The following is a 25,380-nucleotide window of genomic DNA, read 5'->3' as shown; positions in this document are numbered from 1 at the left end:
TGCAGGTCAGGTGAATTGGCCATGCTAAATTACCCATAGTCTTAAATGCATTAGTCAGAGAGAAATGGGTCTGGGTGGGTTACTCTTCGGAAGGTCGGTGTGGACTTGTTGGGCTGAAGGGCCTGTTTCCATATTGTAGGGAATCTAATCTAATCTAAACATGTCAGAGAATCAGTGCGGCAGGAAATTGCACATATCCAGCCACATGGTACCTGAGATTTCTGCCTCAGAAACACAATGGTGGCTCACCTATTCTCTTTGGTGACTGTTCCAGCATTTTAGATGGTGTTCAGGATCACTGGAGGGGAAACAATGACCTGGGATACAACTGGGATCTACTTGATGTGCTTTTCTGCCATCATTGGTACTAGATAATCAGTGTTACTGAGAACTGCATACATTCTCTGTACTTCCAGCATCTTCTCAGATGGTCACTCTCTCATGGAGGGTTTCGTGCATGAGATATGATGGTCCACACGAGCAGAATGTATTCTTCTTTCTTAACTCATGATCCCCGAATTTATTCAGATGTTGATAGATTTCTGGATATCAGTGGTGTTAAGGGATACGGGAATAACCAGGGAGGTGGCATTGAGGAAGATAGAGATCAGCTATTGATCTAATTGAATGACAGATCAGGTTCAACAGACTGAATGGACTGTTCCAGCTCTTACTTTCCTATGATCTTCACCCAATGTCATCCAATCTAGATGTTCACAGAGAACTACTGGTGTGAGTTATACAAGGCTATTGCACTTGCCTTCAGAGCCACTGCGCCCTGGCAATACTGTAGCTGTTTACATCTTGCATCACAGCCAGATCAATTAAATTTGGCTGCCAGCCTTCTCCTGCCAACTTTTGGGAACAAGCTCTTTTGTCTTTCACAAACAATGTGACTTCAAAAGTGACATTGAAGTAGCCCTGTCTCAGGTACCTGGCTTCTGCTTCTTCTCCTGATGACGTCTGCCTGCCATTGGGTGGCAAATGAGCTGCCACATTAGCGGCTGCTGTCAAGCCATTAAATCAAGCTAGCACATGCCAATTCCTGCTGAAAGCCACTAATTGCCCTCCAAATCTGCCTTCAAGCCAATTAGGCTTAGAAGTACTTGGGAATTGCTTTGTCTGTAGAGTAATGAGGAATGGAGAAATGGTTCTCCTAAACAGACCTAACAGTCTACACAGAAAATCTTGCCCAAAGTAAACACAAGGACAAGGATAAGAAGGCAGTTGTTGGTTCGGGTTGGAGATGAGGAAAGATGGATAGGTTGGAATCTGTATGGCTGGAGAACATAATGCTAGAAAATATAATTAAATGAAAAGGACTGCTAACCACAGCGTCCCACAGAATAGCTGTATAATCCCAACTTCCAGATGCGAGCAAGCTTGAATCATGGCTGAAGCACACTGTCTCAACAATTTTAGTATGTCCTAAAAATAACAACAAAGATCATTAAACAATGTTAGAGAATAATTTCAGATCAACATCAATAAAATGGGGCTTTGTGATTTGAACATATGAGAATCAATGTTCAAACCAAATAAAATTGAATGATGAAACTAAAACCCATTGAAGTTCTTGTCATTTACATTCTGGATTTTATTTTGTCTCTCTATTAATTTGTGTTTGTTCCACAACAGTAACCAGAATACTAATGAAAGGTCTAAAAATTATATGGATACATGTAGGGACTGTCAAAATTATTTCCAGGAATTCATTTTCTTTCTTTATCAAAACCACTGTCTAATGAATCCATGTCATCATGTAATTTGAAATATATTACGCCAGAAACTTTCTATTCAGTGCTACATTGTGCCTAACGTTATTGAGTTGTCTTCTATTATCTCTTTCTCTGACTGTTTTGCACTAACCTCAACTTCTGTAATGATTTATCCAACTTCTGAAAAAGCAGGTAATGATATTCCGTTAACTTTTGTCCCTTATTCAGCATTTCTTCTATAAATGAACAAGTGAATGTGTTTCAGAACTATATTTGCTTCTGTTTTCTGAATGAGGTTAGTTACTATCTCTGTAATTCCCGAAGATCTCCATTGAGTTGTATGTGATCAAAGGCTTTTGTGGCAACACTGATGTAGTGATAATGTCACAGAGTTAGTATTCGGACAGGATTAGGCCAGTGCTGTCATCTCTCCCTGGTCTGACTTGCACGTGACTCCAGATTCAATATGATTGATTCTCAAATGCTCCCTGAAATGGTTTACCATATCACTCAGTCAGGGGCAATTAGGGATAGGAAACAAATCCTAGTCTTAGAACATAGAATATTACAGCACAGTACAAGCCCTCAATGTTCCACCAACCTGCGAAACAAATCTGAAGCCCATCTAACCGACACTATTCCATCATCATCCATATACCCTTAAAGTTGGCAAGTCTACTACTGTTGCAGGCAGGGCATTCATGCCCTTACTGCTCTCTGAGTAAAGTACCTACCTCTGACATCTGTCTTAAACCTATCACCCCTCAATTTAAAGCTATGTCACCTCGTGCTAGCCATCACCATCTGAGGAAAAAGGCTCTAACTGTCCACCCTATCTAATCCTCTGATCATTTTGTATGTATCTATTAAATCACCTCTTGACCTTCTTCTCTCTAATGATAACAGCTTCAAGTCACTCAACTTTTCCTCATAACACCTTCCCTCCATACCAGGCAACATTCTGGTAAATCTCCTCAGCACCCTTTCCAATGTTTCCACATCCTTCCTATCATGTGGCGACCAGAAATGTACTCCAAGTGCAGCCGCAGCAAAGTTTTGTACGTTATAATATGACCTCACGACTCCGAAACTCAATCCGTATACCAATAAAAGCTAACATATTGTATGCCTTCTTAACACCCTATCAACATGGTGGCAAACTTCAGGGATCTGGACACCAAGATCTCTCTGCTCATCTACATTACCAAGAATCTTACCATTAGCCCAGTACTCTCTATTCATGTTGCACCGTCCAAAGTAAATCATCTCACACTTTTCCACATTAAACTCCATTTGCCACCTCTCAGCCCAGCTCTGCAGCTTATCTATGTCCTTCTGTAATCTGCAACATCCTTCCTCACTGTCCACAACTCCACTGACTTTAATGTCATCCGCAAATTTACTAATCCATCCTTCTATGCCCTCATCCAGGTCATTTATAAAAATTTATAAAAGCAGCGGCCCCAAAACAGATCCTTGTGGTATGCCACTAGTAACTGAACTCCAGGATGAATATTTCTCCTTAAGCACCACCCTCTGTCTTCTTTCAGCTAGCCAATCTCTGATAGAAACTGCTAAATTACTCTCAATCCCATGTCTCCTTATTTTCTACAATAGCCTACCATGGGGAAACTTATCAAATGCTTTACTGAAATCCATACACACAACATCAACCGCTTTACCCTCATCGACCTGTTTGGTCACCTTCTCAAAGAACTCAATAAGTCATGACCTATCCTTCCTAGATGATTATAAATCCTATCTCTTATAATCCTTTCCAACACTTTACCCATAACCGAAGTAAGGCTCACCGGTCTACCAGAGTTGTCTCTTCTCCTCTTCTTGAACAAGGGGACAACTTTTGCTATCCTCTAGTTTTCTGGCACTATTCCTGTAGACAATGACAACATCAAGATTAAAGCTAAAAGCTCTGCAACTCCTCCCTAGCTTCCCAGAGAATCCTAAGATAAATCCCATCTGGCCCAGGGAATCTATCTATTTTCACACCTTCCAGAATTGCTGACACCTCCTCCTTAGGAACCTCATTCCTGTCTAGTCTAATAGCTTGTATCTCAGTATTCTCCTCAACAACATTGTCTTCTTTTTCCGGTGTGAATATTGACAAATAATATTCATTTTGCACCTATCCCATCTCTTCTGATTCCATGCACAACTTCCCACTACTGTCCTTGACTGGCCCTAATCTTAGTGGAGTAGCCATGGGCACCCGCATGGGCCCCAGCTATGCCTGCCTCTTCGTAGGGTATGTGGAGTAGCCATGGGCACCCGCATGGGCCCCAGCTATGCCTGCCTCTTCGTAGGGTATGTGGAGTAGCCATGGGCACCCGCATGGGCCCCAGCTATGCCTGCCTCTTCGTAGGGTATGTGGAGTAGCCATGGGCACCCGCATGGGCCCCAGCTATGCCTGCCTCTTCGTAGGGTATGTGGAGTAGCCATGGGCACCCGCATGGGCCCCAGCTATGCCTGCCTCTTCGTAGGGTATGTGGAGTAGCCATGGGCACCCGCATGGGCCCCAGCTATGCCTGCCTCTTCGTAGGGTATGTGGAGTAGCCATGGGCACCCGCATGGGCCCCAGCTATGCCTGCCTCTTCGTAGGGTATGTGGAACAATCCATCTTCCGCAACTACACTGGCCCCACCCCCCATCTTTTCCTCCGCTACATTGATGACTGTATCGGCGCTACCGTGCTCCCACGAGGAGGTTGAACAGTTCATCCACTACACTAACACCTTCCACCCCGACCTCAAATTCACCTGGACAGTCTCGGACTCCTCCCTCCCCTTCCTAGACCTTTCTGTTTCTATCTCAGACGACCGAATCAACACGGACATCTACTACAAACCGACCGACTCCCACAGCTACCTGGACTACACCTCCTCCCACCCCGCCCCCTGTAAAAACGCCATCCCATTCTCCCAATTCCTTCGTCTCCGCCGCATCTGCTCCCAGGAGGACCAGTTCAAAATACGTACAACACAGATGGCCTCCTTCTTCAAGGACCGCAATTTCCCCCCAGACATGGTCGACGGTGCCCTCCACCGCATCTCCTCCACTTCCCGCTCCTCCGCCCTTGAGCCCCGCCCCTCCAACCGCCACCAGGACAGAACCCCACTGGTCCTCACCTACCACCCCACCAATCTCCATGTACAGCGCATCATCCGCCGTCACTTCCGCCACCTCCAAACGGACCCCACCACCAAGGATATATTTCCCTCCCCTCCTCTATCAGCTTTCCGTAGAGACCACTCCCTCCGCGACTCCCTTGTCAGATCCATACCCCCCACCAACCCAACCTCCACTCCCGGCACCTTCCCTTGCAACCGCAGGAGGTGCAACACTTGCGCCCACACCTCCCCCCTCACTTCTCTCCAAGGCCCCAAAGGAAACTTCCATATCCGCCACAGATTCACCTGCACCTCCACCCACATTATCTACTGCATCCGCTGCAGCCGGTGTGGCCTCCTCTATATTGGGGAGACAGGCCGCCTACTTGCGGAGCGATTCAGAGAGCACCTCTGGGCCACCCGGACGAACCAACCCAATCACCCTGTAGCACAGCATTTCAACTCCCCCTCCCACTCCACCGAGGATATGCAGGTCATTGGACTCATCCACCGCCAAACCACAACAACGCGACGGTCGGAGGAGGAGCGTCTTATCTTCCGACTGGGAACCCTCCAACCACAGGGGATGAACTTGGACTTCACCAGTTTCTTCATCCCCCCTCCCCCCACCTTGTCTCAGCCAAATCCCTCCAGCCCGGCACCGCCTTCCTGACCTGCAGTCTTCTTCTTGACCTCTCCGCCTCCACCCTACTCCGACCTATCACCCTCACCTTGACCTCTTTCCACCTATCACATTTCCAACGCCCCTCCTCCAAGTCCCTCCTCCCTACCTTTTATCTTCTCCTGCTGAACACTCTCTGCTCATTCCTGAAGAAGGGCATGTGCCCGAAACGTCGAATCTTCTGTTCCCTAGATGCTGCCTGACCTGCTGTGCTGTTCCAGCAATAAAGTTTCAGCTGGCCCTAATCTTACTCTTGTCATTCTCTTATTCCTGACATAGCTATAGAAAGCTTTAGGGTTTTCGTTGATCCTACCTGCTAAAGACTTCTCATGTTCCCTCTTGGTTCTTCTTAGATCTCTCTTTAGGTCCTTCCCGGCTAACTTGTATCTCTCAAGCACCCTAACTGAGTCTTCATGTTTCATCTTTACAAAAGCCTCCTTCTTACTCTTGACAAGAGATTCAACTTCTTTAGCAAACCACAATTCCCTCGCTCGACCATTTCCTCCCTGCCTGACAAGTAGATACTTATTAAGGACACGTGGTAGCTGTTCCTTGAACAAGCTCCACATTTCAATTGTGCCCATCCCCTGTTGTTTCCTTCCCCATCCTACGCATCCTAAATCTTGCTTAATCGCATCATAATTGTCTTTCCCCCAGCTAAAACCCTTTCCATCACCAAAGTAAACGTAACTGAAGTCTTTAATAGTAACATCTAAATCTTAAGTAAAAATTAAAAGATCAGGGATTTTGTCTCCACCCACCCAATTTCTTCTGCTTTTCTCTTTCTTTCAGAATATTACTTTTGTGAACAAAATTCAGAATGTTGCAATTTTTCTCAGTTACTCTTTCAGCTGGCAGTAGACATTCTTCAGGCACATTTTTGTTTCTTTTCTTGCTCTGCCTCCATTGCCTTTGATCCTGAAAGACTAATACTTCTGGCATTCAATTTCCCCTGACTTCCACCCTATCACAGACTTTCCTTTTGTCAATGTATCACCCACCTCTTGCTCAAAACCAATTATGTCCCAAACTTTTCTCAGTTCTGTTGAAAAGTCATGAACCTGTAATGTTAACTCCATTTGTATTTCCACAAACTTGCTGAGTGATTCCAGAAATTTCTGTCTCTATTGCAAGAAATCATATCATTAGTTACAATTTTGGTCACAATGGCTTAATATTAATCTAGAGGCAGTGCAAAGGAGACCCAAGGATTTCTAGAGTGAAAATGGAAACTTAAGGAATATTTGATAAACAGTTTTAAATGACCTTAAAAAAAGTCCATGTAATAAAGTATCTGGCATACAAAGGGTAAATCTGAGGCACTAGTTTGCAGTTTAGTACAGTAGAATGAGGGAGCACAGAATGAATCAGACAAAAGACCAAGTATTTGCAGTAGAAACTTGAAATATTCAAAGTTACTTGAAAAAGATTGCTGGAGAGTTACTCTTATATTACTAGGGCTTAAGAATTAATTAAGGAATCAAAAGCTATATTTAACTGTAATGACCAGACCAAGATTCTGGACAACGTGAGTGAGTAAGATCTGGTTTGTTGCTTTGCACTTTATTCACTGGGAATATTGGTGTGAATTGGTATTCAACACAACATGAATGATTGGAATACAATTTGGTTGGTTAGAAGTTTGGGGTGGATCAGTCATTGTTTTAACTGTACCAGGCACTTTTAGAGATTGGGTACAAACAAGGTTTGTGTTGTTGTGTGATGCCACTCTCTTAATTTTTGATGCTCTTCTTTCATTTTAAATTACTACCAAATCACACACAAAATGTATTTACAATTTCATCTTAATTGTGAACAGTTTTGGTCCCTTTATCTAAGGCAAGTAATACTGCCATTGGAGGCAGTCCAAAGGAGGTTCTCCAGACTGATCCCAGGAATATGCGGATTCTTTTATAAGGAGAGGTTGAATAGGTTGGACCTGTACAAATTGGAGTTAAGAATATTCACTGGACTACAATGTACAAGGAGCTCAGACTATAACAAATCATTTAAAACATTGTTAAAAAGTCAACATAAGGATAGAAAAATAGAAAATATACATCTAATCATAAATTGTGCCCAGTTTTTACAATAGAGACAGAATATTCCTTGCAATAGAGACAGAAATTTCTGGAATCACTCAGCAGGTTATTGTGCTGTTAAATTGTGCCCAGTTTTTACAGGATATCGACAAATTAGAAATGTTTAAGAATATCATCAGGAAAGTGAAAGGCGTCACTGAAATCATGTACCTGTGTGACCTGTACTTTAGCTAGAAATGTTCCATTTCCAACGTCCAGACATAAACATTACAATCATCTAAACCTGTCATTGAAACATAAGATCTTAGTTGGTTTGACAGGATAGATCTGGAGAAGGTGTTTCTCTTTGATGGAGAGTCAAGGACCAGAAAGCATCATCTCAGAGAAAAAGGTTATCTATATAAAACAGATTTGAGGAGGAATTTCTTCTCTTAGATGGTTTCGAATCTGTGGAATTCTTAACTACAGTAAACTGTAGAGGCTGTGTTGTTAAATATATTCACAGCTGAGATAGACAGAATTTTAAATCAGTAACGGAATCAAGTGTTTTGGAGGAAAGCCAGGAACATGGAATTGAAGATTATCAGACTAGTCACGAACTCATTGAATGGCATAGCCAACTTGATAGGCTGATTGGCCTTCTTCTGCTGCAGTGTCTTCTGTCTTATAATGTGGAGACAGGGAGAGTACATTCAAATCCATGTCACCATATATGGCAAAGTGCTGATAGTAATAGGTCTGAGAGTCAAAGGGTCAAGGTTTGCTTATAACAAAGCAACAACATAGACCAGCCCATCCCAAATTTCCAACCTCACAAAATTAAGACAGAACAAACCATAAAATCAGATGGTGCTGACTACCATACACTTTTGATCTGACCAAGCTTGTACTGGAGATGGAAATTCAGTCAATTCAATATTTGAAAACTGGTTCATACAAATTTGTTTTTTATCCCTGTTTCACACCTTTTGGCCATGTGGCTGGAGAAAAATATGTCCTTCCCTCTGGTATAATGTAATCAGGGTAGTTTCACATACAGATACCTTGTAGAATGTGCAGACACTGTCCTGTTTTTGTGCTCCATATTCTTGCGGTACAATCAGAAGACCCACTCGCAAAGAGCTTAGAGTCATTGGAGAATGCGCAAGCCTTCACTGGGCCTATTTGAGTAGAAGTAACACACAGAAATATTCACATTCCATTATTACACAGCATATAGCATTACATAGCCAAGCAAATGTGATTCTAAACAATTCTGATACAAGTGCAGCATGACGAAAATGGCCCACTCTTGTGAACAATGCCACAGTTAACAAACCCAAGTAAGATCTTAATCTAAGTATTTCTCTATCAACTATGAACATGGTTACAGCAAACTGTTTTTAGCTGGATTCTATTAATGTTACATTTAATGCCATCATTTGAAAAATCCAAGTATATTAAATTGCAGAGGGAATTGCGCTGAATGAGGATATCTTAGCATCTGCAATGAATTCTGATCTTCTCTTGCTCAGCAAACCTAATACTTTCAGAAGACAGATTCATCCCCAGCTTTTTCCATCTGTTCCTGCCTCTGGTCTCACTGTTATTGAGCCTGCTGACCATCTGTAGTTTATACTGATCAGTAACAGCAATGACATTAATGAAGCTCCTATCCAATGCTACTGGCTCTAATATGGTCAACTAATTTCTGTCAAATGTTCTGATCCACATCTTAGCTATTGTGATTCTTCGCAAATTAAGAAGTCAGACACTCCTTCGGTATTATAACTGCCATTGCCAATTCCCATCATTTTGTTAAGTTGTAGTACAACAATAGTTCACTGTTATTTTCCTGAGCATCAATCATTAGCTAAATCCCCTCAAAGGCCTGCAATAACACAAAGATTCCCACCATTGGCCAAAATGCCTTTCAAATGCAGCACTTGATACATTGCTGAGCCTGCTGCAGATTCAGAAATGTGCAAATCAGATACATGCACAAACAGGTTCAGGTACAAATTCCTACTGAGGGGAAATTAGCTTATTTATGCATTCATAATGATGGACTTCTAAGAAACAATAGTACAAATTACAAGTTGCTGTATCAGTGAGCATATATTTATTCTGTAATCGTTCCAATAACAGTATGAAGTATAGTCAATCCCACTTACAAATCTTGTGGTGATTTCTCTGTTACCACATAATAGTAACATATAAACAAATCAACAGCTTTCTCTTCCTTTTACCATATTAATATAGCAATGCTTAGAGTCTAAAACAATGGATTTATGATTGTATTAGAAATAGTAACCACAGCAAATCTTTTCTTCAATGGTATTAATGTGGCTTCTGTGTTTTAAATGGAGTTATTCACTAACAAAGAAATTTGACCAGAATATTACTGACAATGGTCAAACCCGTTTAGAGATATTCATTGAGCCACAACATATAAGCAACTCAACCTATATCAAATCATTGAAAATTTTAAAAAACTACACTACACATAAAAATAGAAAAATACAAAATATGCATCATATACAAGGCTGTGAAATTGTGTTCAGCTGTTAATGGTTATGGGCAAATTACAAATGTGTTAAGAATTTCAGGCAAATGAAATACATCAATGAAATCTTGTACCTGTGTGACCCTTTACTTTAGAAAGAAGCTTTCCATTTTTAACATCCCAGACACAGAGATTACAATCATCTGAACCTGTTAATAGAAGCTGGCTGTCACGAGAGAATATGCAGTGGTTCACCTGCACAAAATAAACCATTTCATAAGAAGGTATATCAATCAGCTCGGCTTCAGTTAGCCTCATAGATTTTCAAACACCAGTGGAGTTTTAAACTGTTTCAAACTAAGTCATTTAAAAAAGCACAACATTTTAAAGCTTTACAACAGGAAGAGACAGAATATTCCCACCATACGTTTTTTCAGATGTGAGACCATTTTTGGTTCAATTCACAGGAATACAACTCACTCCTGGGGATGGTAGTTTTTAAAAAAGATAATGGAGTTGTTGGCTAGGCCAGCATTTATTGTTCAGAGGGAATTTGAGAGTCAACTGCATTGCTGTGGGTCTGGAATCGCATGTATGCCAGACCAGATAAGGTTGGCAGTTTCCCTCCCTTAGTTGAACCAGTTTTTGGGTTTTTCTGACAACAATGGATTCATAGTCATCATTAGACTTTTAATTCCAGATTTTTATTTTATTGAATTCAAATTCCACTATCTGCTGTGGCAAGATTTGAACCCCGGTCCCCTGAATCTCTGGATTAACAGCCCAGTGATAATATCACTAGCTATTGCAGAGATAAGTAACAATGCCCCTGACTAGGTTGATTAGAAAATGACTAATGCTCACTCTTCAATCAATTTATGTTCTAAACGATCTGTTCAGAGATATTATGACTCACCTCTGGAGCGCAGGTGGATTTGAACTCAGGCCTTCTGGCTTGAAGTTGTGGATACTACCACAAGAGCCCATTCTTCAATTAATCTATCTGAGCTAACTAATTAACAGCCCACCTCTGCGTTCCTCCTCTAACTTGGGAGGTGGAATAGAGTAATACTGTTGTTCTAGAAGAGGCAGGACATGTGATTAAAGAGTATACATGTTCCGGAAAATTTACTAGCACTTGGCTTATTGAGGAAACAGCCACACAGAAATCATGACGATACCAAGAAAAGCTGTTTCACAAGCCTCTTGCTCTTATCTGAAAGCCTAGCTGAGAATCATAGAATCCCTGTAGTGCACAACGAGGTTCTTCAACCCATCAAGTCTGCACCGACCCTGTGAAGAGCAACTCACCCAGGCCACTCTTCCCCCCACAACACACTACCTTACATTTCCCATAGCTATTCCACCTAGACTGCACAAACCTGGACACTATTGGCAATTTAGCATGGCCAAGCCACCTAACCTGCACATCTTTGGACTGGAGGAAGAAACCTGAGCACCCAGTGGACACCCTTGCAGACATGGGGAGAATGTGCACACTCCACACTGTCATCCAATCGAAGCCAGGTTGCCGGTGCTGTGAGGCAGCAGTATTAACCACTGAGTCACTGTGTGCCCAAGGGGTACAGACTGAGGGACTGAGTGCAGGAGGAAGAGGACTTCCAAAACAAGCAGACATGGACCAAGAAAGTCGGCAGCAGATGTTTGGCCTCTCTAACCTGGAGACAGTGAATCCTGAGGAACAAGGACCTTAGGAAGGTATGTCAGGCAAGTGGCATGACACTGAAATGCCTGGCGTTCTCCTGCACTCCTTAGGTTCACACACCTTGCAGCTTTATAGACCCCTCTCTCTGCAGGTACCTCATCTCCCCATCTGAGCAGCCAGTACTTCTGTTCACCCACAGTCTAATGCTCGCTCAAGCTTACACCTCACAAATAACACACAAAAATATTGCCCTTCATTCTTTTGAGTACAATCCATTTGAAATACTCCTACCATCTTGTTTTCTCTTTTTGCAAAAAAATCAACATAACTTCTCAAAAGTCCAAAATCCACAATGTGGAAAGCAAAGTGTAGGTCTCCAGTGACAGGCATCTTGTTAGTTGTTGTTAATGTATAGCAAGTTGGCCCACTGGGAAGGCAGTCTTACACCATAAGGATCCAGCTGTAAGTAGTGATCTAAAGTGAGTGTCTGACACACATGTGAATCTGATGCTCAGACATGTCAAAAGAACTGGTCCTCTACCTGTGTCTTAGTGGCTATCCCTTCAGCTGCAAGTGGAAAGCCCTTTGTCTTTGAACCTCTTAGATTATTGTCTGCATAATAATTTATTTTTATCACACTCACTACTGTAGGGGGGTCCTGTGATGCAGTGGGTGTTCAGGTCCCTCCTGCCCCAAAGGTGTGAACTAACATTTCCAAATGGGTTTTGTTCAGCTGTTTGCATTGGCAGCACTGTCACCTGGAAAGTACTTGACGAGGGGATTCAGTGTACAGGAAGTTATTATGTTTGTGGGTCTGGTCTCTTCCGGCCATAGTAAGTCAAACATGGTTCTCAGTTGAACATTAAGAATGCCAGAAAGCACTGGGTTGTTGTGTGTGGTGTATTTCTGTACACGCTGAGGAACCTGTTGAATCACTGTCTGAGTAAACCCTCCCCTTGTGAGGCCTTTACGGCCTGATTCAAGGTTTGAATAAATTTCTTCACCTGGCCGCTTGTCGCAGGATGATAAAAAACCGATCTCATGTGTCTGACTTTGTGATCTTTCAGGTACTCCTTGAATTCTTGCATCACAAACTGCAGACCATTGTCACTCACAAATTGTTCAGGGTTCTCAAACTGGCAAATCTTTCATCTAGTCAGTCTACCATTGTTTCCATTGATACCAACTTCATTACCGCCAGCTCAGGCCACTTGAAGTGGGCATCTAAGACCACTAGTAACATCCATCCCTCTACTGGTCCCATGAAATTCATGTGAATATGCTGCCACGGTGAATGAGGCCATTCCCATGGACAAAGGGGACAACGATGGTGCTGCCTGCCTTATTAATGCACAGGATTGGCATATCCCACTTTATCCTCAATATGGGAGTCCACTTTCTGCACCAAAGGTAGTTCCTGGTTATCGCCTTCATTCGCCAGGGTACCCTTGGTGCATTTGTTCCTCTTAACAGGGGAGGGTTAACAACTCTCATTCTCTTCATTAAACACCCATCTGATACGAACAGCTCCCATCTTCTTACCTGGACAGGTAAGGATGTAATTCTGGATGGTTTCTATGATAAATCCTTCCTGTCAGGAGTAAGCCCATTCGGCTCAATACAGGTAGCATTCTGCACCTAACTCGCTGACACAGGTACCTTGTCTTCATGGGAAAAGTACATAATTTTCAGGTTCCAGTCAGGAACATCCTTATTTCCTGGTAGCGTTAACTTTGACAAAGTATCTGCACTGCTGTGCTTCTCCAATTGTCAGTACCTTATTTCATAGGAGTAGGCTGGCAGAGCCAGTGCCACCTGTGCACGTGTGCTGCCATTATTGATGGTATTCCCAAGTCCAGACCAATATTGGAGGTTAGTGTCTGTCAGCAGCATGAAGTACTGTCATAAAGGAGGTGGGTGAACTTCTTAACGCCAAACACGATGCCCAATCCTTCCTGTTCCACTTGGGCATAATTCTCCACTGTCTTTGTCAGTGACTTCAATGCGAATACAATGGGCCTTTTCTCTTCATTCGGCAAGATGAATGATAGTACAGTAGAGTAGAGTAGCTTTTATTTGTCATTTCTACCATATACAACTGATTCAGTAAAAACAAGACAGCGTTCCTCCAGTACCGAGGGTGCTACATTGACAGCACAAACTACACAATCGTACACAGAATAAAGTGCATAAGTGCAAAACACACAAGTTACAGTGTGACAGAGGAATGATGAATAACAGACATTTTTCTAGCAACAGACATTTTTCTAGCAAAAGAATTACATATGGGAAGGAGTCTGATTATAACTGTGTTAAGGAGCCTGACAGCTTGGGGAAGAAACTGTTGCACAGTCTGGTGGTAAAAGACCGTATCCTCCAGTATGTTCTGCCAGATAGCAGAAGGGACAAGAGTTTGAGTGAGGGGTGTGTTGGGTCTTCCACAATGCTCTTAGCCTTTGGATGCAGTGTGATGGAAATGTTTGTAATGGAGGGAAGAGAGACTCCGATGATCTTCTCAGCCGTCCTTACTGTCTGGTGTAGGGTCTTACAATCTGAGATGGTGCAATTCCCGAACCAGGCAGTGATGCAACAGCTAAGGGTACTCTCAATGAACCCTCTGTAGAATGTGTTGAGGATGGGGGGTGGGAGATGGGCTTTCCTCAGCCTGCGCAGAAAGTAGAGACACTGATGTGCTTTCTTGGCTATGGAGCTGGTGTTGAGGGTCTAAATGAGATTCTCCAGGTGAGCACCAACCCCATTATTGTAGTGGCAACTTTGGATTGAAACGAGTCAAAACTTCTGGTCTTTTTAGGGCTTGCTTCACTTCCCGATAAGCCTCCTACATTTGTGGGTCCATTTCCACAGTTGCCCTTTTCCCAGCAACTAATGTAAGTGTTTTAGCACAGTTGCCAGATCAGACACAGACTTGTCATAATAATTTACAAGCCCAAGAACATTCTCAGTTGAGACATATTTTCTGGTCCAGGAGCCTTCATGATAGACTCTATCTTCTTGGGTGCCTTGTGTAGTTCCTCATCGAATACATGGCCCTGGTACTCTACGGAATCTTTTTTAAAAAAACTCACATTTCTTCCTTTATACTTGAGATTTATCCTCTTCAAAGGATCCAGCAACCACAATATAATCCAAATAACACTGGATTCCAGGCAATCCACTCAAAATTTGATCCATGGCTCTCTAGGACAGAGCTGGCGCTGATGTGATGCCCCTTGTAGCAGAACAGATCCGGTGTGTCACTATTGTTGGTGGCACCTGGGACTCCTTTATGAGCCCTATCTGTAGGTGGGCCTGTGACAGATACACTTTTGAAATTTTTTTTCCCCCAGCCAGTCCACTGAATAGCTCTTCAATGAGTGGAAATAGGTACTGATCCGCACACAGGGCTGGGCTGACTGCCACCTTAAAGTCACCACAAACCCCTACAATGCCATTTGGTTTGAAGACAGGAATGATGAGAGTGGCCCATTCATTGATGGTTACACTCCCAGATTCTCCAGCCATTCCAGTTCTGCCTCCACTTTAAACTAGATGGTATAAGGTACTGGACATGTCTCAGGCTCCTTGGATAAACCTCCTGCTTCAACCAAAATTTAATCTCTATTCCTTTCATTTCTGCAGGGTTCCCTTGAAACTTTATATCTGTCTGAAATCTCTTGCAAACTCATTTTTGAGCCCTCCAGCCTATTAACTATGCCCCAATTTAACTTTAGTTTTTGGAACCAGGAGCACCTGGATAATGCAGGGTAGTTGCTTTTCACTACACACAGAAGCAATTCAACACACTGATGCCTTAACCATACTTTTACCAATAAATAGCCTTTCAGTAGCATCACTTGTTCCATGCATGTCTGTAGTGTAAACTTGGCTAACTTCAGTAACATGCCTTTAATATTTCCTTATATATTGATTCGGGAATCAGAGACACGACTGCAACTGTATCCACTTCCATCATTTTAATCTACATCTCTACTTTGTGGAGAACCTAGAAATGATCAGCTTCACCTTGTATCAACAGGGTGTTTAACCGGAACTCTACTGACCTTCTGCTGGTCCTGCACAGCTGGCTGACTCCTGGTCTACTCTCTGGCTGGCAGCATGTACTTTATTCCTTGTCCTCTGAATTGCCTCCTTTAGATACCCCTTCTCTTGCTTGGGTTGTACCTGGCAATTTTGGGCAAAATTGCCCCATTTACTTACACTTGCAGCACTGGGCTTATCAAGTTCAACACATTGCCTCCCCCCCCCCCCTTGTGGACACTCTTGCCACATCAGCAGTATTCTCTGGTTGGTACTGCACTTTGCTGACTTTATGCACCTGGATGTCATCACTAAATGGCTGTGAAAAGAAGTCTGTTGGGTCTTCTGTGTATAAATGTATGTGAATCAGCACATAAAATTTTTAGGCAGCAGTTAGAATATTGAATCCAGTTTTGGATACTCTCATTTAGAAAGATCGTTGAGTAGGTACAGAAGCTAATCCCAGGGTAGGAGGCTTTAATCGGGAAGAGAGACTAAGAAAATTGGAGCCCTTCTGACCAGAACAGGGATGTTCAGTACAGATCTAAGGAAAATTATGACTTGAAAAAAAACTATTCTCACTGATATGCGTTAGAGAAAGTTCTAAGATTATCAGCAAATGAATAAAAAAAAAATATGGAGACATCATTTTGCGTAGATTGTTAGGAAACAGAATCCATAACAGCTTTTTTTTTAAAGGGGAGTGGATAAATATTTGGAAAGTTATTCTATTAAAAGCCATAAGAACGAATTGAAGTGGATAGCTGAGGATGTTGACCTCTCTCTGTGCTGTTAAACAATATGATGCAATGGATCACCATGATTTTTCTTATGACTACATACAGACAATAAATATTTGAAATATACAATAAATTTTCTAACATTTCGGATTAAAAGACAATTACTTTGCTACTTACCTCTGCTTGATGTGAGGATAAGTATTTCACAGAAACATTGTTCAAGTATGAGGTTAGTTTCTTCCACATGGTTAATTGATACAGCTGACTTTTTTGTATTTATTTAATATTTCCACCATTGCCATTGATCAGATGACAAGCAAGTTTCAGCAGATTCTTGGCCCATTACACGTAGTATATCCACTATTCCACTATAAACTATGAGGAACGATGCTTTAGCAAGAATGGGGTGACGTTGATGCTGAATGGCTTCAGTTACTTGTGGACAGCCAAAAGCTTGCTGAGAGATATCCAACAGGGTGTGACTGCAAACAATATTTGCATTCAGTAAACTTTGCCTGAGTCTACTTTATATTAATAAGGCAAGGTCAATTACTCAATAATCAGCAGTTGGACCCAATTATCCAAACATATTTCATTCATTAACCATTAGTGTTGAAAGCCAGAACAAAGAATATAACCTTCAAATTATGCTTGAAGTTGTTCAGAATGATATTAGCAAATATTTCGAACAAAGTCATTGCCAGATTGGAAACTAACCAAGGTCAGTGAGCACATGGGAGATAAGTGAATGGGATTTGATGTCTGTGAAGACAGCAGGATTTTGGAGGAAGTGATATTGCACAGAAGAGATAACTTTGGAAGCTGCCAGGAGACCATGGAATTGTTCAGTCTGGAGACGGCTGAGTAAGTGAAGTAATATATTTGGGTGGCTGTTTTACCTGAAATATTACTTAGGCAGTGTCTCCCAACCATCCTTCTCCTCTAAAAAGAAGGTTCTGTGAGCCGGATTGGTAAGGTTAATAGTATTTTTTCAGTAGTCTCTTTGGGAATGGATGTCAGTGCAGTTGAATACTCCTCCTGTAGAATGTGGGAGGTAAGGGTCACCACTAGTGTCCCTGCTGATTTCATCTGCAGGAAATGCACCCAACTCCAGCTCCTCGGAAACTGCATTAGGGAATTGGAGCCGGAGCTGGTTGAACTTTGGATCATTTGGGAGGCTGAGAGACTAATTGAGATTGGTTACAGGCATGTAGTCACACCTCAGGTACAGGAAAAAGGTAGATGGATTACAGTCAGGGATGGAAAGGGAGGAGGCAGACAGTGCAGGGATCCCCTGTGGCCGTTCCCCTCAATAACAACTATACCGGTTTGGATACTGTTGGTGGTGGTGGGGGGGCGGGGGGGGGGTGTGTGACTTACCAGGCACAAGTCATGGGGTACAGGTCTTTGACATAGAGTCTGTGCCTGTTGCTCAGAAAGGATGGGGGCAGAGGAGTAGAGCACGAAACATTGGAGACTCCATAGTTATGGGGACATATAGGAGATTCTGTGGGAATGAGAGAGACTTGTGGTTGGTGTGTTGCCTCCTAGGTGCTAGAGTCCATGATGTCTTGGATCATGTTTTGGGGATCCTTAAGGGGGAGGGGGTGCAGCCCCAAGGCTACATAGGCACCAATGACATAGGTAGGAAAAGGGATGTAAGGCAGAAATTCAAGGAACTAGGGTGGAAGCTTAGAGATAGAACAGAGTTGTTATCTCTGGCTTGTTACCCATGCAATGTGCTAGTGAGGTGTGTGAGAGAGGGCAGTTGAAGTTGTGGCTACAGGGATGGTGCAGGAGGGAGGGATAATTGGGGCTCATGCTGGGGTAGATGGGACCTCCACAAACAGGATGGTCTACACCTTAACCAGAGGAGTACCAATATCCTTGGAGGTGGCGGGGGGGGGAGTAATTTTCTAAAGCCCTTTGGGAGGGTTTAAACTAATTCAACAGGGACATGGGATTCTGAATTGTAGCTCCAGTATAAAGGAGGTCGAGAGTAGTAAGGTCATAAACCGGCAGAAAGGAAGGTGGTTTGAAATGTCTCTACTTCAATGCTAGGAGCATCCGGAATAAGGTGGGTGAACTTGCAGCATGGGTTGATACCTGGAACTTTGATGTTGTGGCCATTTCAGAGACATGGATAGAGCAGGGACAGGAATGGCTGTTGCAGGTTCCGGGGTTTTGATGTTTCAGTGAGAACATAGAAGATGGTAAAAGAGGGGGAGATGTGGCATTGTTAGTCAAGGACAGTATTATAGTGGCAGAAATAATGTTTGATGAGGACTCGTCTACTGAGGTAGTATGGGCTGAGGTTAGAAACAGTAAAGAGAGGTCACCTTGTTGGGAGTTTTCTATAGGCCTCTGAAAAGTTCTAGAGATATAGAGGAAAGGATTGCAAAGATGATTCTGGATAGGAGCAAAGGTAACAGGGTAGTTGTTATAGGGGACTTTAGCTTTCCAAATATTAACTGGAAATGCTTTAGTTGAAGTACTTCAGATGGGTCAGTTTTTGTCCAATGTGGGCAGGAGGGTTTCCTGACAAGGTATGTAGATAGGCCAACAGGAGCCGAGGCCACATTGGATTTGGTATTGTGTAATGAATCAGGCCAGGTGTTAGATCTGGAGATAGGTGAACTCTTTGGTAAGAGTGACCACAATTCGGTTACATTTACTTTATAGTGATGGAAAGGGATAGGTATATATGGCAGGGCAAGAGTTATAGCTGAGGGAAAGGCAATTATGATGCGATTAGGCAAGATTTAGGCTGCATTGGGTGGAAAAAGAAACTGCAGGGGATAGGCATAATTGAAATATGGAGCTTGCTCAAGGAACAGCTACTGCATATCCTTGATAAGTATGCACCTCTCAGGCAGGGAGGAAATGGTCAAGCAAGGGAACCATGGTTACTAAAGAAGTTGAATCTCTTGTCAAGAGGAAGAAGGAGACTTATGTAAAGATGAAATGTGAAGGCTCAGTTGGGGCACTTGAGAGATACAAGTTAGCCAGGAAGGACTTAAAGAGAAAGCTAAGAGCCAGGAGAGCATGAGAAGTCTTTGGGCAGGTATGATCAAGGAAAATACTAAAGTTGTCTTTGTATGTCGGGAATAAAGGAATGATTAGAGTAACATTATGGCCAGTCAAGTACAGTAGTGGGAAGTTTTGTATGGAGTCCAAGGAAATAGGAGAGGTGCTATATCGGAAAAAGAGCAGTGTTATCAAGGAGAATACTGAGATACAGGTTATTAGACGAGACAGGAATAAGGTTCCTAAGAAGGAGGTGTCAGCAATTCTGGAAAGTGTGAAAATAGATAGGTCACCTGGGCCGGATAGGATTTATCCTAGGATTCTCTGGGAAGCTAGGTAGGACGTTTCAAAGCCTTTATCTTTGATCTTTATGTCGTCGTTGCCTACAGGAATAGTGCCACAAGGCTGGAAGATAGCAAATGTTGTCCCCTTGTTCAAGAAGGGGAGTAGAGACAACCCTGGTAATTATAGACCAGTGAGCCTTACTTCAATTATTGGTTGCGTGGAAAGGATTGTAAGAGAAAGGGTTTATAATCATCTAGAAAGGAATAATTTGATTAGGGATAGTCAGGACGGTTTTGTGAAGGGTAGGTCGTGCCTCACAAACCTTATTGAATTTTTTGAGAAGGTGACCACAAATAGGTAGATGAGGGTAAAGCGGTTGATGTGGTGTATATGAATTTCAGTAAAGCATTTAATAAGTTTCCCTATGGTAGGCTATTGCAGAAAATATGGAGGCATGGGATTGAGGGTGAGTTAGCAGCTTGGATCAGAAATTGGCTAGCTGTAAGAAGACAGAGGGTGGTGATTGATGGGAAATGTTCAGTTACTAGTGGTGTACCATAAGGATTTGTTTTGGGGCCACTGCTGTTTGTCATTTTTATAAGTGATCTGGATAGGGTGTAGAAGGATGGCTTAGTAAATTTGCGGATGACACTAAGGTCGGTGGAGTTGTAGACAGTGTGGAAGGATGTTGCAAGTTACAAAGGAACATTGATAAGCTGCTGAGCTGGGCTGAGAGGTGGAAAATGGAGTTTAATGCAGAAAAGTGTGAGGTGATCCACTTTGGAAGGACTAACAGGAATCTAGAGTAATGGGCTAATTCTTGTTAGTGTGGCTGAGCAGAGAGATATTGGTGTCCATGTGCATAGATCCTTGAAAGTTGCTACCCAGTTTGATAGGGTTGTTTAAGAAGGCATATGGTGTGTTAGCTTTTATTGGTAGGATTGAGTTTCAGAGCCATTATGTCATGTTGCAGCTGGAGTACTGCGTATAAAGCTCTGGAGTACTGCGTATACACTTGGGAGTATTGCTTACAGTTCTGGTTGCCATATCATAGGAAGGATGTGGAGGCGTCCAAAAGGGTGCAAAGGAGATTTACCAGGATATTGCCTGGTATGGAGGAAAGGTCTTATGAGGAAAGGCTGAGGAAATGGAGACTGTTTCCGTTAGAGAAAAGGTTAAGAGGTGACTTAATAGAGACATACAAGATGATCAGAGGATAAGACAGGGTGGACAGTGGAAAGCCTTTTTCCTTGGATGGTGATAACTAACATAGCTTTAAATTGAGGGGTGTTAGATATAGGACAGATGTCAGAGGTAGGTTCTTTACTCAAGAGAGTAATAAGGGCGTGGAACACCCTGCCTGTGACAATAGTAGATTTGCTAAATTTAAAGGCATGTAAATGTTCATTGGATAAAAAAATGGATGATAAAGGAATAGTGTAGGTTAAATGAACTTCAGATTGCTTTCACTATTTGAAGCCCATCGAGAGTCAAGGGGCCTGTACTGCACTGCAATGTTCTATGGAGATGACAAATAGAGACTGTTCTTATTACTTGGTTTCAGAGGTCAGCTCTGAATATCAATGACCCCAAAGTCAAGATTTTGCCTAAATTGACTTCTTTTCAATATTTGATTTTTGTTTGCATAATCACTAATAATGCTCGCATTGGTGAATGCCCACTCCGAGCTTTAGTTGTTTAGTTTCCCCAAGACACAAACAAGCTCAGGTAGTCACTCTGTCCATGTTCATCTTCTTTTCAGATAGTTGTCTAGCCTAGGCTACTTCCTTATACAGCTGCATCAGTGGTCCTAAGTTCACTGAGCACTATGTTGAAATAATTCCTGCCCTGCCTTTACACATTTTATAATTGACCCATTTCTACGATAGCAGCAGGCATTCATCGGCTCACTTTCATCCTTGGCAACCCTCCCTAGAGTAGAAAGGTCCCAGCAACAAATGGCTAACTCCTTCAAAACTAGTTTAATTTCACGGAAACCATGGTTTGTTCTGGTGTACACATGGGGGTCACATCCTGCTTACTCCACTGTCTTACGGATGCAGGATTGCTCAATATCCCAGTTTAATGGAGCAGCCATAGCACTGCAAACTGCAAAATTCTTTGTTACTCAATGATATTCTGCACATTATAGAAGTTTTAAGCAAAATGACAAAACTTTTAAAAAGCTGAACATATACATTTACATTGGAGAAAAAAAAAATCACTTGATCTTTGTTAAGATAACTGAATAATCTTTACATCAAAACAGACATGAAATCAACATTATTTACACATTGGCAGAAGTTAACATATGTTGTGTACTTAGTGGTTACAATTAGGTCAATGATTCAGCCTTAACCCAGCACTTGGTCATTTTCGGTCAAGCTTCCCAGGAGTCTTTGCATTTTGAGATGTTTGCCCTATCTATGCACCCCAATAATTCTATGTATCCAATTACTTTGCATTGGCTTAGTCTGGACATAATGCCATCAAGTAGCAACTATGTAGCTAGCCCATCCCTGTATCCACAAAAAGTTTCCACAATGCAACTACCCACTTACTTTATTTAAAATGCAGCAGCTGCCCTACAAAGTTAAGGGTGAAGGGAAGCAGCTGATGGGCTAAAGCAAAGATGGAGATGAGCAATATTAAGAGTTGGAAGTCTGAGTAATGGAAAGAACATGGGGTCAGAAAATTAGCTCGGGTCAATCAGAATGTACAGTTTCCAAATATTCTGGTGCAGCTCATATCAGTAAAAAGTGGGATGGCACTGCCGGAAATGGAATGGAGCTTATGTTGAGATCAAACTGTTGGCCTCCTCCAGGTTTTGCTAAATAACAACTGTTGCAATTCAGTGTACGTGAAACACTGTGTCATAATAATGCAATATATCAATGCAAATTGGTCTTCCTTCCCAGCTGATCTCAGCAGTGGCAACACCGAGTTGCAGCTGGTTGTCAACCCCCTCCAATACTCCCAATTTCAGGTGAGCAATATTTTTCCTAGTGTTGAGTCCTTTATTGTGTAAGTTTGCCAATTTGCTGTGTGCTTCAATGTCCACTTAGAACTGCTCTAACAGAAGCTGAAAGAATAGTCAGAGGTCCACAGCACAGAAAAAAAATCCAAAAGCCAATTGAGCCCGGACTGGTCAAAAAGATCCACCAAACTATTCTAATCTCATTTTCAAGCATTTGGCTTATGAGCACAAGTGCACATCTGAATACTTCTTCAATGCTATGAGAGTTTCTGCCTCTAACACCTTCACAGGCAGTGAGTTTCCGAATTCCTATCACCCTCTGCGTAAAAGCATTTTTCCTCACATCCCCACTAAACTCCTGCCCATTACCTAACTCTAAGCCCACTGGTCATTGATCCTTCCAATAAGGGGAAAGGTTTCTTTGATTACCCCATCTAAGCCTCTCACAATTTTACACATCTCAATCACGTCCAACTTCAATTTCCTCTGTTTAAAGGAAAGAACCCCAGTCTGTCCAAATCTTTTTATAATTAAAACTTTCAAATTCAGGCAACATCCTGGTAAATCTCTTTTGCAGCTTCTGCAGTGCAAGCAGATTCCTCCTATAATATAATTCAGAATATTTTTGTTGTGGCTGAACCAATGTTTCACACTGTTCAGTGAAACCTCCCTACTCTTAAACACTGTGCCTTTGCAAACAAAAGTATCTCATATACTTTCTCAACCATTTTATCTACCTGTCCCATTACCTTAAGAGACTGGTGGAGCTGCTCACCAAGGTCCATCTGATCCTTAGTGCTTCCCAGTGTTCCACTGTTCATTGTGTACTCTCATCTGGTTTGTCCTGCCCAAGTTTCTTGTGTACTTAGTGGCTACAATTAGCCTAAACTCAGCACTTGGTAATTTTCAGTCAAACATTAACTCATACTTATTCAGAGTGAATTTTATTTGCTACTGATCAGCCTGTCTATGCACCCCTGTAATCAAAGGCTATTCGCCTATTCACCAACCCATCAATTTTTTTATCATCTACAAACTTACTGATCAAGTTTACATTCAAGACTAAATTGTTTATATGTACCATAAATAGCAAGGCCTCCAACACCACTCCCTGTGGAATCCTATTGGATACAGGTTACCAGTCACAAAAACACTTATTGACCAGTATCTTCTGCTTCCTGCCACTCAGACAGAAGGTTGTTCAAATATTTACACATTAGATCCAAGCCTTGGTCTTTGAGGGGAGTGGACAATTTCCTAAGTCACTGCATCTTATTAATCACTATAATAAAGCCTCCATTAACTTTGTATCAAATTGATATTACCTCATCCCTTCATTATAATATCTGAGACTAAGGTTAAAATCAAAATGATCACAGTGATTATGATATCATACGTTGTAGCAATGATACAATGTCATTGGCAGCCACTCATGTCACAAAGTGAGTGATGGATGTAAAGATGCTAATAACCCTCCAGTTCAAATTGAAAACTTCAGCCTAGTGATAGTAAGCCATTGAGCAATTCAAGAGAATGAGCCATACAAAATAAAGCCAGGTCCAAAATGTAGTCATTTGAGCTTGCTCTGCCATTCAATATGGTTCTCGCTGATCATCCAATTCACTGACATATTCCCACCAACCCTTTAGTTCCAAGAACTATGTTCTAAAGTGCATCTGTCCTAAGTGTTTGAAGGGAATTGAATCAATTGCTTTTGATTGTAAATTTTAAGGTCTAAAACACATCTAACTCCTCCTCAAAAACAACTATTTTCTGTGGCACCGAATTCCATAGACTCACCAAAGCATTTCTTTGTATCCCAGTCGTAAATGACTTATCCTTCATCATAGAATCACAGTGTAGAAGCAGGCCATTCAGCCAGAGTCCACACCAACTCTCTAAAGAGCACCCAGAACCACCTTTTACCCTGGCCATGTAATCCTGCATTTACCATCACTAATCCACTTAGCCTGCATAATCCTAGATAGAATGGACAATTTAGCATGGCCAATCCACCGAAGCTGCAACTTTGGACTGTGGGAAGGAAACTGGAGTACCCAGAGGAAACCAACACAAGTGCAGGGAGAACATGCAAACGCCACAGTCATCAGAGGGTGGAATTGAACCCAGTTCCCTGATGCTGTGAGACAGCAGTGCTAACCACTGAGCCCCATGACCCTGGTTCTGGACACTCTAATCATCAAGACTATTTTCCTGCATTTATCTCATCTAGTCCTGTTAATATTTCATAGGTTTCTATGAGGTTCTCCTCTATCCTTCTAAACTCCAGTGAAGATAATCCCAACTGACCTAAGTCTTCATTCACACATCAGTACAGCCATCCCAGGAATCAGTCTGGCAAATCTTTGTTTTATTCCCTTAATAGCCAGAAGATCTTCCCTCATATCAGAAGGCTAAAACTGCACACATTCCAGTTATTGCAAATGCACCCAGTCTTCCCTGTTCCTATATTCAGGTCCTCTTACTCTGAAAGATATTGCTGCCTTTATAATTTTGATTAAATTTCACTCCATTATCAACATCTTTGGAGTATGCAGATTTTAACAGAGAGGCATAGTATTATTTTAAGTATGC

General features: G+C 42.2%; 1 protein-coding gene across 1 annotated transcript in view; it reads right to left on the bottom strand.

Annotated features, from left to right (window-relative positions):
• LOC122564662 (uncharacterized) overlaps positions 1-23,606 on the bottom strand; it is a 28,525-nt gene extending 4,919 nt beyond the window's left edge. Inside the window, exons 1-2 of the mRNA XM_087998685.1 lie at positions 23,535-23,606; positions 6,527-6,649 (exon numbers count right to left, since the gene is read on the bottom strand). Of these exons, the coding sequence (XP_087854811.1) occupies positions 6,527-6,649; positions 23,535-23,606 (195 nt within the window). The remainder of the gene's footprint in view (positions 1-6,526; positions 6,650-23,534) is intronic.
• Positions 23,607-25,380: the final 1,774 nt, after the last annotated feature.

The sequence above is a fragment of the Chiloscyllium plagiosum genome, unplaced genomic scaffold (genome assembly GCF_037043375.1).
Source record: "Chiloscyllium plagiosum isolate Xiang-an unplaced genomic scaffold, Cpla_swu_hap1 HiC_scaffold_21, whole genome shotgun sequence".
NCBI classification, from domain to species: domain Eukaryota; kingdom Metazoa; phylum Chordata; class Chondrichthyes; order Orectolobiformes; family Hemiscylliidae; genus Chiloscyllium; species Chiloscyllium plagiosum.
The sequence above is the reverse complement of the archived record's forward strand: the minus strand, read 5'-3'. Positions and strand labels throughout refer to the sequence as shown.